Genomic DNA, 17,486 nt, shown 5'->3' on the forward strand with positions numbered 1-17,486 from the left:
AAACGTTTCCCCATGAGGACTTTTTTCATGTGGGAAACAGAAAAAGTCACTTGGAGCAAGATGGGGTGAATAAGAAGGATGGGGCATGGGGGTTGTGCTGTTTTTGGTCAAAAACTGCTGTACACCCAGCAGCATGGTGTGCGCAGGTGCACTCATAAATCACCCATCATAAAGTGGGCAAAGCGCTGAGAGAATCTTTAAAAAAAATTCACTGAAAACAAATGCAGCCTCTCACAACAATAGCAGCTGGTGCGCTGACACAGATGAGTTCCTAGAACACTCACCTAGTGGAGGAAGACTGGACTACAACAGACCCACCTCCTAAAAAATAATTCCTATTTTTTGGGGGGATGAGAGGGTCACATCTCATATACAGCGTGAAGACCGGGGACAAAGGAAAGATTCACATCTCACGCAAGACAGAGGAAGTTTCATCTTGCTACTCAGAAGAGCACATAATATAAAACTTATAAATTGTTTACTTCTAAAAATTTCATTTAATATTTTCAGACCACGGTTGACCATAGGTAACTGAAAACACAGAAAGCAAGACCATGGATAAGGGTGGACTAATATACTTGGAAAACAAAATTCTAATGTAAGTGTAAAGTGGACTGACTTAAATGAAACAGAACTTTTATATTCAAGTAAGTGTGGACCATAAGGATTCTCACAAGTATTTACAATTATTTCAGCAATATTACTCTGCTCAAAAGATATTTTATAAACCATCTAAGCAGCCAGTTTACAAGTTACTTTTGACTATTATGAGTATAAAAATCAGGTACCCCCTCAAAATACAATGGCTTGTAGGCCATGAAGACAGGTAGAAGGGGCTGTAAAGATGAGTGAATACCACTTTTGGATTATGTGATTATATAAAGGTGGGGGACTGTCGCACTTAACCTGAGTCACTCCTCTTTGTATGTTTGCTTTAAAAAGCATGTTCACTCAACAAGTATTTACTGGGTCATATTATGCACAAGGCCCAGGGCTAGCTGACCTGGTAGGTGAGTAAGAAGAAAGCTCTTTCTTCTGTTCAGCATGGTAGTTCTAGAACGAATTCATGGCTATGAATAGGCAATGTCACAGTGATTCTGTGTTCTTGGAGTAAGAAAAAACAGAAGTACTTCTAACCTATGCTACAATTTTATCTTATTAGTCATAGAACACTTAATTAATCATCGTTTTTATTCACCCTAACTGTTAAAGCAGCTTTCAACAGTAGTTAATAAATCATCTTCATTTTTTATGCTCCTCATATTCCCCCCACACTTTTTTTAAAGCCACTGAGTTCTTCATCACACACCCTAAGCTAAGTAACCCCTGAGAAGATTAAATAATAAAAGACTAACCAAAATGCCTAATCTGAATGAATGTACACAGAGTATTAGCACATGCCAATTATAAAATATACTTTTTTAACTACATGAAATTCTTCTTATACTTATTAAGAATGCCTTATAAAATTGCTGACATGGGCTAATAACTCCTGAAAATGCAATATGAACTGCCTGAGGCATTTCGAACTATGAGATGAAAACCTGTAGTGGACATTCTACATTGCAGGTTGACTAGAAAAATAACATGCCTTAGAGATCAGCATCCTAAACATTCTAAAATTACTATCATCTCAAACCACAATTCATAAAAATAATGTAGTACATTTATGTCAATCATTATTCACCACGTTAATACAGTCTCAAAGCCAAATTTAAATAGTTCTGGAGTTTGGCAGACTTTTATGAACTAACCAAGGTCAGACTATAAATGCAGTTTGAAATGTGCAGCTTTTCACTATCTTAAAAAAGTATGACTATAAACACGTTATAGAAGGAATTAACAAAAAAATTAAATCAAATCAAATAAAAAATAAGTCTAAACTTCATAAACAAATCATGCTTTTCTTTTATTCTGACATAAAACACCTTAGATAAAAAGCACATTTACCCTATTTAACAAAGGAAATCTAAAGGCCTCTAATATATTTCCAAAAGATTAGTTTGTCCCTTCACACATAAAGATGTATATACAGTTATTGCTATGAAGTCTTATGAATGATTTCCGTTTGGTTAATTTTCTTCTTTCAGAATTTAGTTTTGTAAGACTTGCCATTTTCTGGTATCACTAAAATCACTTCTGAGATTCTACTTGGACTATTTTTGATCTTCAACTATAATCTTACACTAATAGAAAACCATCCTGATGAATTCTAAAAAGAGAAGATCCCTCTCCTGCTCCCCAGATCTCCAGAGATCCCATACCTTCCTCAAATATCTGATGCAAAACCCAACTGCAGCTTAACAATGAAGCTGAGAGGATGGAAGCTTAGTCTTCATAAAAAAAAGGAATAAAAACACCTTCCAAGGTGTTTTTAGTAGTCTTCCTTTATCTGTGGTTTCAGTTGCCCAAAGTCAACTGTGGTTCAGAACTTATTAAATGGAAAATTCCTGAAATAAACAAATGGTAAGTTTTAAATCGTGTGCTGTTCTGAGCAGCGGGATAGAATGATAACATGTCTGACTTGCTCTGACCCCTGGTGTGAATCATCCATTTGTCCAGGGTATCAAAGCTGCACATGCTCCAGGACCCCACCCTTAGTCACTTAATAGCCCTCTAGGTTCCTAGAGCAACTAACACAGTATTGCAGTGCTGGTGTTCACGTAACCCTAATTTTATCTAATAATGGCCCCAAAACACGAGAGTAGTGATGCTGGCAATTCGGCTATGCCAAAGAGAAACATATAGTGCTTTATTTAAGTTAAAAGGTATGTATGTCTAAGAAAAAACAAGAATTTACATAGAGTTTGGTACTATCCATGGTTTCAGGCATCCACTGGGGGACCTTCAACGTATCCCCATGGATAAGTGGTAACTACTACATTCCTATCAATAAAGACTACTTTTTATCCCAGGTATCAAACCCAGGCAAGAAGCAAATTTTGTTAAGTTTTTTTAAAAATAAAATGCTCTCTATTGCTTTTCAAGACTTTGCTTCTTTTGAGAAGCCATGTCCATCTAGCCATGTTAGATCCACCTTTATTGATACCCCACCCAGCAGGCCTCTGAGCTCTGCCTTCTTCCTAGCTATTTTCCTTTAAAAACGTCTGTATAACTTGCAGTAAGGAAATGCAGCTCCCCAACCAAAATAAGAGAAAATGTTACTCAAAGCCAAATTATATAGACAAGATACTGTTTTATCACCTCTGAAATTAATAAAGGTTCAACAGATTATATTCATTTATTATAGGTGGGAGTATAAATTGTTTTTGGAAAGTAATTCATCAAAATGGACTATGATCCTCTGACCCATTCATTTCCCCTTTTAGGAATTTAAAGGGAAGTCCTACTTATCGGGGGTGGCAGCAATGAAAAATGAGGCAGAAACTTAAAGGGCAAAGGTGTTGTCTCAGCATTTTTTTATAAAAACAAGAAACTGGAAATAATCTAATTTTTTAGATCCAAGGGAATGGTTAAAAAAACTAGGATGCTTTTCCCCCCATATAGTATACTCTTGTACAGTGACACTTTAAAAGAAAATGAAAAAAAAACCAAAAACAAACCCATGTATACACAGCGTGGTCACAACTGTAGAAAGAAATAACCTACGGGATGGGGTGGGTTGTAGTGTTGACACCGCTTGTGAATGAGTGCTAGAGCTATGAAGGGTTTTTTCTTCTTTTTTCTACTCTTATGTACTTTTGAAATGTTCTTTCCTAAGCAAGCGTTAGTTTATAATGGAGTAACCCAATGAAAGATGCTTACTTCTTCTACAAACATACTCTCACCTTTGTTAAGACAAACCTCAAAGCATACCGATTTCTGCTGGGCAACTTTAGTGACATACTTTCCCCAGCAGCCTTTAAGAAGCGATACATCACTGGTCCTAGGAGGCCCTGACGGTAAAATTTCAGGGAGCTGGGAATGAGACTGAGACTGAGCACACACTCCCCTGCTGCCTTAATCATTCCACAGGTCTGTTCTTTTGCCTTATGCCCTGACAAACAGAGGCACAGTGAGAAAACACCCCTTTTCATGTTCAGTAGTTCCAGCACGTAATCTTATTTAGTTAAGAGGAACTAGGGTCCGAGGGTCACGTCGCAGATATCAGCTCAGGAAAGCTGGCCATGGCTACCGCCAGGTGGGCTCTGAGCCCTGGCCTTCTATCTTTTGACTCTCTTGCCCCTTAGAGGAATCAAGTGTTCTCCACAGGACTTTCAAAAGGTGATTCAATGAGAAGATTTGGCATATATGGCGTTTCAGCTCATGGTCTCCAGATGACTGGAGTTCATGTCTCCAGTAAGATCATTCACAGCCTGTGTACATCAATTATTGCCACACCCTTTCTCAGAAACTACTGGCCGAGGCAGACAGACAGCCCACCAGTGTTGTAACAAAGATTTAGTGTGCAGCTTGCTGTGTTGTTACACCACCCCTTGAGGAACTTGGCGTCCTTCAGCGGGTTTTCAGCCCCTCACTTCCGGGCCTCCTCTCACACTAAGAACTGGAGGCAGGAGAGTAATCTAACGGGAGACCCACATATAAACACATGGAAAACTGCAAATGAAAGCTCATATAATATGGCCCGAGTGTCACTGTATGAAAGGATGTAGAGCAAGAGTGATCAGAAAGAGTGGAGAAAATCAAGGACTGGGACTTTGAAAAGCTTAAGAGACAGGGAGACAAATGAACTGACAGAAAAAAAGGAAGTGAGGGAGGTATTCCAGTCACAAAAGTCAAGGAACTTACCAAGGACACCTACCTGTGCTTTTTAATTTTATTACCTCTGTTCTGAATTATCTGCAGGCCTGCTGGGCTCTAAAGTACCTAAAGCAACTGCCAGAGTATTCCTGACAGAAAAGAGGGCTGCCACTTTTAAATGCTCTTGAACCTTAATCTTATTAAGTTTTCTTTCAAGCACCTAATGATAACAGAAGTCTTTATCAGGACTCAGTGGGGATGGGGCAGGGCTGCTGCATTCTTCAGGGCACAGGAATTAGCCAGCAGTGCTTTCCAAGGTAACACCTTGCCCAGCAGAATGTTTCATCTCCCTCCTTAGGATGGTCTCAGTGGGGCTTCTGTGGCCAGCCTACTGCTCAGGGCTGAGCAGGAGGTGGAGTCAGGCCAGTAGAGTGGAGATACCATAGGCCTGGCGAGGCCTGGGCACTGACATCCAGATCCCATCTCCATCCCTAGAGCACTGAGGAACCTCAGGATGGCACAGCTCGTGGGCCCATACATAAAGTAAGTATGGGTCTTCAGTGTCTGAGGTCCCTCTGGGCCTGAAACCCTAATAAATCTAAATTCAAAAGCTCTAAAAAAAAAAAAAAAAAGAAGAGGACAAAGTCTTTGAGTTATGAAGTACAACTGTTTTACATGACTTTTGACTATCAGGTGACACTGAGCTGTGATTATAGAACTGATTATATAAATTTTTGCCAAGTCTACAATAATTTTCTTCTCACTTCTTAAAAACATTCCTCCAAAGACAAAACAGGTTAAAATGCACTCCATTCAATCTTTCTGTTTGGGGGGCCAATTTCCATTCTTAAGGAAGGTAACTTAAGAACTCTGATTGCTCTGAAAAGATGGTACTTCAGTACAAGCATATTAGACCATAAGAACTAGACAAATTAAGTCTTTAACATACATTTTCAGGTATAGAAGCTGGAGAAGTATGTAATTTAAACAACACCTAAGGTTTTTTGGAATTTTCAGAAATCTGAGAAAATCATAGTTGACAGAATCACAATAAAATTACGGCTGTTTGGAAAGATCATCTTGATCCCTTTAAGCATCAAACTTATTTGAACTGTTTTTGGTAACTTTTTGAAACTTCATTACCCACTTGCATAATTTGCTAAATAGTACATGAAACAATGTAATCTTGGCTCGATGGCTTTAGGTAGTGACTAGTAACAGTAACAATAGCAAGTAGCATTTATTATATACTCACTGCATGCCTGATACCATTCTAAGTGCTTTGTGTGGATAGTCACATTTAAGCCTGCTGATCCAAAGAAACAGGTACTACTGGTATGCCCCTTTAACAAATGACAAAACTGAAGCTCTAAAAGATTAAAAAACTTCCTTATGGTTATAAACCTTGTAAATGAAAGAGCTCAAATTCAGGCCCAGTGCACATGACATCAGAACTGGCCCTTCCTACCACTGTATTGCTACAAATGGATAGAGTAGGGAAAGGTAAGGGTCTCTGGAGAATCTCCAGAACCTATTTGAGTGAAGAGAACTGTGTGCTCCTAGAGTGAACAGCCTATAGACTGGTGTAATTTTTTAAATGTTTAACTACTTTTTAAAAACTATAGTCCTTCAGGTTAACTGTTAATTCCTCTGTTACATACAGTGCAATGTTAAAAGAGTATGTAAAAAAAAATGTGGTACACAGGCACATACACACATAATGGAATGTTACCGATAAAAAAGAATGAAATCTTGTTATCTGTGACAACATGAATGGACCTAGAGGGTATTACATTAAGTGAAACAAATCAGAGAAGGGCAAATACTTAATGAGTTCACTTACGTGTAGAATCTAAAAAACAAAAGAAATGAACAAACAAAGCAAAACGGAAACAACTCACAGACACAGAGAACAAACTGATGGTTGCCAGATGGGAGGAGAGGTGAGGAGATAGGCGAAAAAGATGAGGACAATTAAGAAGTACAAACTGCCAGCTTTAGAAAAAGTCACAGGGATGTGATGTGTAGCATAGAGAATACAGTCAATAATATTGCAGTAACTATGTACGGTGATAGATGGATACTAGACTTATCATGGTGATTGCTTCATTAGGTTTATAAATGTCTAATCACTATGTCATACAACTAAAAGTAATATAGAGTATGTCAACTATAATTTAAAAATAAATTAAAATGTATATGCTCTTTTATAGTGTGAAAGAGTCCCCATGTTGTCACAGCCTCCTTCTACAGGCCACCTCTCCTTTTTTCTTTTCTCTCTTCCATTTTTCTTCCTCACCTCTTATTGTAAAGAATGCCCAACTGGATGATTACAAATGCCTCTGCTTCCTGCATAGATTGTTATAAAGAGAAAAAAAAAATGTCTATCAAACTTTCCCTGGGAAGCTTTAGAAAGATGAGCTCTTCTAAATCATGCCATTAGTAAGCTTTTTTAAAAAAAAAATTACTATACGTAATGTAACTTAACTAACATGAGGTCAGATTTACAGTTCTAAAGATTAGACTGTATGTGATTTGTACTCACTCTACATTAAGGCCTGCAAATAATTAATATGGACAATCAATTTATATACTCTTTTGGCATTTTCTTTAGGAGGCAAGCTGTGATAGGACAGTGAGCAATACTCACCAATGATGGGGCTTCCATTCTCAACTCAACTCTACCACTAACTGGCAACATGATTTTCAAAACAATCTTTGTGCCTCAGGAGTCTCTACTGTAAAATGAGCAAACTGAAGTATCTCTAAGGCCTCATCCAGATACAATACTTTATGACTCGGAGCACATGTTTGCTTTTAAAAATCAGAGTTACAATTTTTTTGTGGCATATTGTTGGTAACAAAAATTAATTTGCAGAGTTCGTGTAAAGGACCTTTAAACAGATTTAGGAATGAGGGGTTGGGGGCGAAAGGGTCAGAGGTGGTTTAATTACATACCACTAAACAAGGAACTAGGCTAAGAACACGGAGGGAAAATTCAAGACTTAATTTTCCCCAAAGAAAGGATGTCATCCTTCAGCCATCAAACACTGGTTTTTCCTTCATCATTTTTGTCTACTTATGGGAAAAGCATTTCATAGTATCTCTGGAGCTCACAGGATGTGCTTCTACTTTGACCAACCATAACTCATCTTTGACAAACATACATTTTTATGGTTTTGTAGGTTATAAAGAACTTAAAAGGCTATATACTCTCTATGCGCTATAGGGTATAGGCTGGCTCCAGGGCAGTTATGATCTGCCCATGCACAGGCATACCTCATTTTATTGCATTTTGCTTTATTACGCTTCACAGATGTTGCTTTTTTTTTTTTTTAACAACTGAAGGCCCTTCACCAGAAAAAAAGATTACAACTCACTGCATTGCAATACTCATTTTATTGCCATGGTCTGGAACCTAACCAGTGGCACTTCCGAAGTGTGCATGTATACTTAGGCCTCATCACTCAAACAGAAATGTAAGTATTCCTCCCCTCTGACCTTGAAACACATGCTTTACACTCTCTAACATAAAGAATTTGTACTACCATAAACTATGTAATAATTTAATACAAACATGTAAGTTCTCCACTGAATTCTCACAAATTCAGGTCTCATACAAAGGCACTTTTTTTTATATGTGAAATAGTATGATAAATTTCTCAAGATAGTTTAGTTTATTAGCTCACATAAGAAATGCAGATGTGTTAACTCAAAAATTAATTTTTAACCTCTTTTCACACCCTTAACTAGGTTCTAAGTCCTAATTATAGCTTCTTTATATGAATCTTAAGTTACTGGATAAGAGGAAGACAATACTCCTCTCAAATTATCAATAGCTCACAGAAAATTAAGCTCAACATAATTGATTATCCATTAACAATCTTTTCTTGCATTCTTATATTAATGTTCAATAGTTGGCATCTATTCTAGTACTTACTATTGAAATCTGGATTTATTCATCTACTTGTTAAAGGGAGAAATGTTTACAAACACTCCATGATGTATCTGTTCTGGGAAAAGTCCTAGGAATGGGGAAATCTTGCATTTGTCCACATTCAATATGTGTGTTTCAGAGGATGGTGAGCAAAACAGGCAAGGTGACAATCCATGGGTATTTAATAAGCTCCTTCAGAGTCAGGTCTTCAAATTGTGGCTTTTATCATTTTCCAAAAATTATTTTCCACACCAGAACTATCCATACAAATAAACTGGAAAGTTAAGTTTCAAAAGAAAAGTGTGTTGTTTTAATCTGTCAAGGGAGAACATTCCTAAGATCTATTTAATAAAAGGGTTAATTGTCAATAGTTAATATAAATTATAGACTCGAGAAAAACCTAAGGCTAGTGCAAGGTATAAAAATATATTTTAACTCTCAGCCATCCATATGAAAATTTCCTTTAAACTTATGATTATAAAATAAAAAACTAAAGCCTACTTTGAGAAACCCAGAGAGGCCAAGAGTGATCGCAGAGCTGGTAGGTCCTAAAGCCTCACCTGATGGACCCTAAACTGGCTAGTCATCCTCCAGGCCCCACTACATTTAGGTTGGTGGGGAATCCAAAAAAAAAAAAAAAAAAAAAAAAAAAAAGGCAGTCTTCCTAATTAAAAAAAAAGTAGGGGTAGAATGGGAAATGGACTATTTTTAAAAAAATTCCATGGCGCTATTTTAACTTCTGTGCTTCATTATTCTAACACTGCTTTTAAAGCTAAGAATGACTGGAGTACAATTTTTTAAAGATTAAACTAATGCAAATATGTTGTATAGATGATAAATTTCAAGGAAATTCCAGAGTTAATTCATTTAGAAAGTTATTATGGGAGGAATGTCTTAATTTCAATTTGTTTTACATCAAGATTTAACATCCAGTAAATAAGCACTGGAAAGCAGGTACCACCTTTTTGTGAAGTACACTAGACATCATTCTATTACAGGCTGTCTCTAGGCACAAATTCGTTAAAAATTCACCACAGTAGCAGTAACACAAATTGTATTGGCAATATAACAATAGTATTGGCTATCTTTAAATAAACAAATTTACAAAATAAGTTTGGCTCAGAAATTAGAGTCTAAGCTCCCAATATATTAGAGTTTCCTATATTTTTTAATTTTACTATAAAACTATTAGTAAATTCACGTGTGATAGCAAACCTAAGTATATGAAGAGAACCCTAAAATAAAGGTGCAATAAGGAGCAAAAAAAGGCAAAGATCCATGAAGAGCCATTTGTCTATGACCAGGAATCCATGGTGGTGCCTGAAACTGAATCTAAATGTATAAAATTAAAGTCCAGTCCCCTATTCATCATGGGTAACCACTCTTTCCTCTTTAAAACTGAACATTTACAGACCAGTTTTAGAATGGCATGAGTTACATTTTTTTCCTCTTTTTTTTCCTTATGGTTTACAAAGGAACACATCTGCCTGAACTAATCTGATGCAAAACCATAATCCATTTCTTCCCTTTAGACTATGACTAAATACTGAAGCTAATTATGCTGGCTATTTTTTTTTTTTTTTTTAATTCTCACAACATAGAATTTAAAGAACATGTTTAGTTCCACCACTTTATGCAAGACTGGACAATTTCAAAACATCTAGGCGCTAAGATATTAGCACCACATGGACACAGGCTACATAAATTTCCTTTACATGGTTAATTAAGACCTTTTGATTTAGAGACACAGACAACAAGATCTAATAGGAACAGGTATGCGTAACTATTAATATGCTGCCCTGAATTGACTGCTATTGTCCCACTGCTTTTGCTCTAAATGCACTTTTAATTACTATTGGTCAGTACCAATAGTTTTTTTAATATCCATGCATCTTTAGTATTTAAAATAATTTTCATGGACAATGATGAGCTGCAGTAACTGGCAGTTCACAGGAATTTAGCAGCATGAGACGTGTGACTCACACTGCTTCAAACTTAAGGGAAGTAAATATAAGCAGACACGGACTTTGAGTTAATTTACCTGTGGGTTTTGGTGAGAGATTTTAGAGGCTGGGATGAAGACAGAAGGGAGATGGTGGGTGAGAAGTAGAGCTTTCCCCACCTTCCTGGTGTGGTAGCCCTGGGGAGTTCATGGGGAAGGAAAGCTGGTAGACAGAAGTTGTCAGGGGAGTAAAATTCACTCCCCCAAGTTCAAGAGGTTTCTGTGTCTGAGGAAGGGTCTCAAAGCAGAAAGTCTGACAGGTCATGGAAGGAAGCTCTGTGCACAGGAGGGATGAAGGCAAGCTACCTAGAGTCCACTCAAAGGGACCCAAATCCATTTTAACTTGCTCGATGACAGCTTAACAAAATTCATCTGGTCTTACAGCAAAGTCACAAATCCTATGACAATCGAGCTGCCTCCATTCTGCAGCCACTCAAGCTAAAGACCTCTTCATCATCTCAAAATTCAGTTTACTGCCTGAAAATGGGGGGGATCAGGAAGCGTCCTCTCCTGATTATCTACCAAATGTCGAAACGCAAAGTTTATTTTCAGAGACTCTGATATTTTAAAAAATGACAAAAATATTACTTTCATTCATAATACAGTTTAGCATTGTGAATCAAGAGTTGAGATGAAATGTTTTTAATACAGTTCCTAAAACTCTTGGGCTGTGTACAAATTCAGGCTAGTATAATTTTACACAAGAGAGTAATTGTGGAAAGAGAAATGTCCACATACCTGGTGACAAGGTGACCAGGAGGAAGTCAGGTTTTAAGTCCTGACTCAGTCAATAACAGGTTGTGGGGTTCTGAGACCTTTGAAGTTTATTTTTAAAATGACAGTCTAAAATTATTTTAAGGTTCACTTCAGCTTTAAGCCAAGTCACGATCCAACCACATGTTACTAGTTCTACATGGAAATAACGAGAAAGGAATTATGAAAGACTTATCAAAGTGCATGTTTGTCCTAGATTTAGTCTGTCGTCATTGTGCTGCTGTGGAGGCAAACCTGTTGCATCACATGAAATACTTTTTTTTCTGACTACACTAGCAATGCAAGAAGCAGTAGGTTTGGCTTTTTCAATTTTTCATTTTTTTAATGAAAGCATGTCTCCTACGATAGCAAGTTCTCAAGTTTCACTTCTATAGTCTGTAAGTACACACAGGATGCCACCTGGCAGAATGAGGTCACAAGGCTGAACGCTGGGGTGTGCGGACTTGCTGTCAGAACCTTTTCATAAGGCGTGATCGATGCTTAGCGTTTACATTCAAGCTTCATTTCAAAGCCACGTTCAAGTCTTATTGCAGCTGTTTGGGACCTTCACCGCCACTGTTCTCAGGGACAATTAACAGTATCAGCCAGTGAAAGAAAAGGTTTGCATACCACCTGCACATGTATTTACTAGGTACCTCGTGTGGTTTATGCTCACCCAAGCATATATATTAGAGGCAACGGGATTCAACCTCAGATGGTAATTGGCCACATCTACTTGACACTGAAAAAAGGAAAACGAAAGCGCGTTTGACACTACACCTGGTGCAGGTGGTAAACCTCCACGTACCCCTACACTGCTAAGAGTTTCAAAGGTTTGCCGTTTCTCCCTTAGAAACCACGGCGGCTCGGGAGGGATTTCCAGCACGGCGCACTCACCTCTTTGATCTTTGCCCTCTTCTCGCTGACGGCGGCGTCGGCCGGCTCCCGGCCAACCGCCCCGATGGGGGGCACGAAATCCACCGGGGGCAGCCTCTTTAACACCTCCTTGCCACGCAGCTGGTCCTGGGCCACCTTCTCCTTCTCTAGCAGGATGTCTCTTTGGATCTCCTCGGGCAGCTTCTGCAGGGTCTCCTTGGCTTCCCTAAGAGCCCGCTCGTGGTTTTCGCGGATCCTCGCCAGGTTGTCCTCCAGGGCGGCCGCGGGGTCCCCGGGCGCCCCCTCCTCGCCGCGCCGGGCTAGCCCTGCGGCGGCAGCGTCCTCAGCGCGCCCCCCGGGCCCGGGCTTGTGGTCAGTGGCCGACTGCAGGGCGGGGCTGGAGTGGAACAGGACCCCGCTGAGCAGCTTGGAGGAATCGGGCAGGAAGAAAATCGCCCCGAAGCAGAGCGTGATGAAGGCGCTGAACACCAGCAGGAGCACGAACTTCTCCGTCAGGCGGAAGGCGGAGGGGCCCGACCCCTTCCTGCCGAAGCCGCCGAGCCCCCCGCCCAGGCCGCCGCCCGCGGGGCTGCTGAAGAGTGGCAACAGGCCCCCCACCGGCATCGCTCCCGCCGTCGCGGCCGCCGGGCTGCCCGCTGTCCAGTGGCCCTGAGCCGCTCAGCAGCCAAACTTCGCCGCCGCCCAGCGTCAGCGGCTGCGGGGTTGGGTCCTGCGCATCCAGGCCGCCCAAACCCCTCGGCTGGGCTGCAGGTATCCCCTGGGCGAACAACTCCCCTCTGGGTCGTCTTCCTGGGGTGGCTCCTTTGGCAAACAAGCAAGCGCGGCAGACAGCTGGCTGCAGCCCCTGCGGGGAGAGAAACAGTACAAGGTTGTAATTACGATGATGGCGATAAAGTTTCCAGCGGGTCTCAGCCCTCCGACCGCCGTGCGAGCCTCCAAGACAGCTTCCCCAGCGCTGGGTCAGGAGTCGGGCTCCGGGCACCGCCCTCGAGTCCACTCTTTTGACTTGGGGTGAAGTTTTCGGGTCTCGGGGGGCGGGGTGTCCCGCGCACACCTGGGGCAGGGCCGCGTGCGGGCACCTTCCGGAGAGAGAGGCGCACCTGGGGGTAGGCAGCGAGCAGCGTGGGTGGGGGACCCGTCAACTTCGCCCTCTCCCCATCTCGGACTGGGACTAGTTGCCTCTGCTTCTCAGACGGCAGCTGAGCTTGCAGCCCCGCAGCCTTGCAGCCCGGCAGCCCCGCAGCCTTGCAGCCCGGCAGCCGCGCAGCCTGGGTCGCCGCTCCGATCGGGGAGCGCGCCGACCCGCGGGCGAATGGTAGCGAGCAGGACGGCACGTTGCCCTCGGTCGTTGCCCCGCGAACACTAACACCACTGCCGGTCTCGCCGCGGTCGGAAACGGGGGCGGTGACGCGGCCGGAGAGTGACGGCGCGGCCGGGCCAATCACGCGCCGCTCAGGGTCCCTCGGGGGCGGGGCCGGAGCGGGGAGGGGGCCAAGCGGAGCAGGGAGTTTACGGGAAGCGCAGCCTCCGGGGGGCCTGGCCGGGGGTGGGGAGGTCGCTGGTACCGGGGGCGCGAGGCCGGCTGCGGCGGTGGTGGGGAACGGGGTCACACTCGCGGCGGAGGTCCAGGGCGCCAGGCGGCGGGAGGGGCTCGAGGGCGAGGAGTTTATCTTGCGCTGGCGTCGGGCCCCGGGTTCGGGGTGGTGGTGGGTCTCGAGTAGTCGAGGAGGTTCCTGGGCTGACACGGGACCTCCCTGTAGCTCCACGGACCCGGGCCGGGCCACGTGCGGCTCGTCCCGAGGGGGTTCCGGGAAGGGCAGGCTCTCCAAGGAATCACCGGACACTGGGTCGTAAGGAAGCGCGTCTTTTCAACAATTACCCTCTTTGTACCCAAGGCGGGGATTCCACCGATGCCGCGTAGCTGTTGAACCAAAAGTCCCTAGGTGATCCTAGCCTCGATCCCGGAGCTTTGGAGCAGCCTGATCTAACATCTTTAGAGACTCAGGGTTTTGTGGTTGCTTCGATTCTTAATAGGCATCCACTCCCCCTTTAAAAAAAAAAAAAAAAAAAAAAAGTGAGTGCCTCCCCCACCCACTCCCACTTTCAAATTCATTTACCTCATAGAAGTTGTCACATTTTCCATTTAAAGAAGACAGTTTTCTGTTGCCAGAGCTTCAAGTAATACATTTGAACACTGTGTTGAAATTGAGGCTTGGATTTGACTACTTCCATGGAAGTAAGAACTTGGTCCAAAAGAGACTGTTTTTAAGACAGTATTGTTTTCCAAAATGTGTTCGTAATTCCCCTGTTGCTCTGCAAATAAAGAGTTATCAGAGAGGAAAAAGTTGACTGACTTCCCATTTCTGAAAGCTAGTTTGTAGCAGCCTCATCCTACCCCTCACCCTTCTCTGGAAACGTGATTTTAGCTCTGTTTCTGCTTGTTGTCCTAAAACAGAGGAAACAGCTGGCGCCTTTCAGGAAAGTGCCCACAATACAGTTGTTTTCAGGTGTTAGACTGCATGAGAAAATATAAAAGTAAATAGAAAATCTTTATTATAGTTTTTATTTATTTATTTTAACTATCATTTGTTGTATATTTGTTTTGTATGAAATGAATCATACACCCAAAGTTTCTGTTAATGGAAAATTGTTTGGTAAAGCCAGCGTTTTTGGCTTGATTATTCTGATAACTGCTATGAAATTCTATGCCCAGAAGAGTGCAGCATATCCAAACAGGGTAACAAAGTTTAGAAAGATTGAAAAAAAACCACACATACCCCAATGATTTTTAGAAAATGATGGAATGATAATTTTTGTTTCAAAGTTGTGGATAGGTTGAAAAGTTTGAATCACTGTGAAATAATATTGTTTTCAACAACAGCCTTACTATTGAGTTATCATTGATAGTTAGATAACAAATAATGATTAGGGTTAATTACCCTAAAAATCAATTTCCTTCAGAATATTGTTTCAACTATTATGTTTTAAGAATGGAATTATTGCTTATGGCCAAAAAATATTTAGAAACTTTGATTTAAAATTAATATTAAAAAAGAAAATTAATATTACTAAGTATTCTAGGAAAGCAATAAGATCTATTTTTAGGTACATGTTAAGAAGTGGTGCAAGGAAGTTATAAAATTAATTTTATTTCTGGCACTCTTTAACTGTGATACCAAACCAGTTTGGACTTTTAAACCACCACCTATAGTGGAAGCATTCAAAATTTAATGTATGGCCTTAAAGATGATTTTATTTCCCTTAAAAACTTTAAATTTGATTTCTTTTTATTGCATTTAAATAGTTTAAAGTGACTGCTATGTTTATTTCTGTTGACATTTATGAAGATTGCTTTTTTTTTTTTTTAAACCTGTATTTCTTATAAAACAGAGACTTAGTATGAGTAAAGCCTGGCTTTAATACTTTGTTAAACATGAAATTAGCATTGGTGGTTGACTATGGGATATGTATTAAAGGGTGTCTGCCTGAGTTAGATAGGAGGAGAAGCATGTGTGAGTGCTTGAATTTGGGGTGGAGCAAGTTAAAGAAAATCAGAATGCATTTGAAGAGACATACCAAATAAATTAATCACGTAAAACCTTTTAAAATAACTATGCAAAGCCCTGTGTATTCATAGTAAGAGAGGAGTACAGAATGTTCAATAAATAAAAATGTGCATTTTGTAGCAAAATCTGACACTTTACCCTGATTTCAATACCATAAGCACTTCACATTCCACAGTGGGAAAGATAGTACTTTGTATCCTGAGACAAAGCAAAAATAAAGCTAACTCTGGTTCCCAAATGTAAACCTTGACTGTTACCTGTAAATCCAGACTCCCCTATCATATGTGCTTGAAGATCTGTCATGATTTTTGTGAATTCAATGATAGTGATAAAGTTGCTATTTTCTCATTATGAATAGCCAGTCTAATGTAAACTTAGCAACCTTAGTAATTTTGTGTGGTTTGTCTGTTTAAATACTTGCTGTATTGCCTTATTTTACTAGCCAGTCCTGAAGTATGACTCCCTTGTACCTTTGGCAAATGTTTGCAAACTTAATTCTTACTTTTTCCTTTTCCAGTCCTTTTTATCTCTGCATTCTTCCTTGACAATTTGTAAATTTTTGAGTTTCAAGATAAAATCTTTAGAGTTAAGCAATTTTTTAAAACCTACTTTAGGTTAGAGATATCTCCCATAAGAGTAAAGAAATCACCAATTTATTTGGTTGCTCCGTTTTTAAAATTACATTTAACAAAGGGTAGATTTAACTTTTACTTTAACATGCCTAAAATTAAATATAATAATAGTTATAAACAGGGTTACAGAGGGAAAGGTGATAACATATTTATAAAAACTGGCACATGAATAGTTTTAGAAACATAAGTTCTCAAAATTGAAGTGTGAAATTATTTCTTAATGTGAAGTTTCTAGAAGGTACTAGGTGGAAGTATTCAAAAGAATTTTTGATTTTATGATTTAAAAATTAAAAAATTGAAAAAAAGCAATGAATTTAACACATACGTATAATAATTAACTACTAAGATACTCTACCAAGTTAGATTTATATTAAAATCATCCAGTAGCCAATTCTCTAATCATCTTCAAATTCCAAGTTTGAATTGGTTTTTGCTTTTATTTTAAAAAATATAATGAAAAAAATAGTTCATTTTGAACATTAATCTTGCTATTTCAATACTTCAATGGGTAACTGAGTTTTATATAAAGTTTATTATGATGGGAATTAACAAAAGTTTTAAAATAAGCTATCAATAATAATTGTGATTATATGAGGGGCTATAGTCATATCTTTGGTTCTCTCCCCTCCTCCCCACTAATTTACTTTGGAATTGCCTAAGTAGCATATTACTTATTAGTTCTCCAATCGCTTGTGTGTACATGTGTGTGTAAGTGTGTTGCTGGGGGTGGGGTTGGGCAGGGCAAGTAAGAGGCCAAATTAATGAGGCCTCTCCGTCTCTGCATGCTCCTGTTGAAAGATCTGTTTTTGTTTTGGACACTCATTTCATAAACATTGGCAGTCCCCAACATAAAAACAGCGTGTCCCACAAAGTATTTGTGCATGGCTCTTTGGAACTTTCAGAGCATTTTCTCCATAGAAACAAAGTTGTAAATGGTGCTTTGGGTTGCTAGTCTGTTTTACTAAGATCTAAGACCCTAGGGAAGAATAAAATGTTGG

At 40.2% G+C, this 17,486-nt stretch overlaps 1 protein-coding gene across 1 annotated transcript in view; it reads right to left on the reverse strand.

Moving 5' to 3' along the window:
- Nucleotides 1-13,520, reverse strand: part of MAN1A1 (mannosidase alpha class 1A member 1) — a 145,637-nt gene extending 132,117 nt beyond the window's left edge. The window contains exons 1-2 of the mRNA XM_054569885.1: nucleotides 13,345-13,520; nucleotides 12,291-13,134 (exon numbers count right to left, since the gene is read on the reverse strand). Of these exons, the coding sequence (XP_054425860.1) occupies nucleotides 12,291-12,893 (603 nt within the window). The 5' untranslated portion in view covers nucleotides 12,894-13,134; nucleotides 13,345-13,520. The remainder of the gene's footprint in view (nucleotides 1-12,290; nucleotides 13,135-13,344) is intronic.
- Nucleotides 13,521-17,486: the final 3,966 nt, after the last annotated feature.

The sequence above is a fragment of the Pteronotus mesoamericanus genome, unplaced genomic scaffold, assembly GCF_021234165.1.
Source record: "Pteronotus mesoamericanus isolate MK-2021 breed Mesoamerican mustached bat unplaced genomic scaffold, CSHL_Meso_final contig_20, whole genome shotgun sequence".
In the NCBI taxonomy this organism is placed as follows: Eukaryota; Metazoa; Chordata; class Mammalia; order Chiroptera; family Mormoopidae; genus Pteronotus; species Pteronotus mesoamericanus.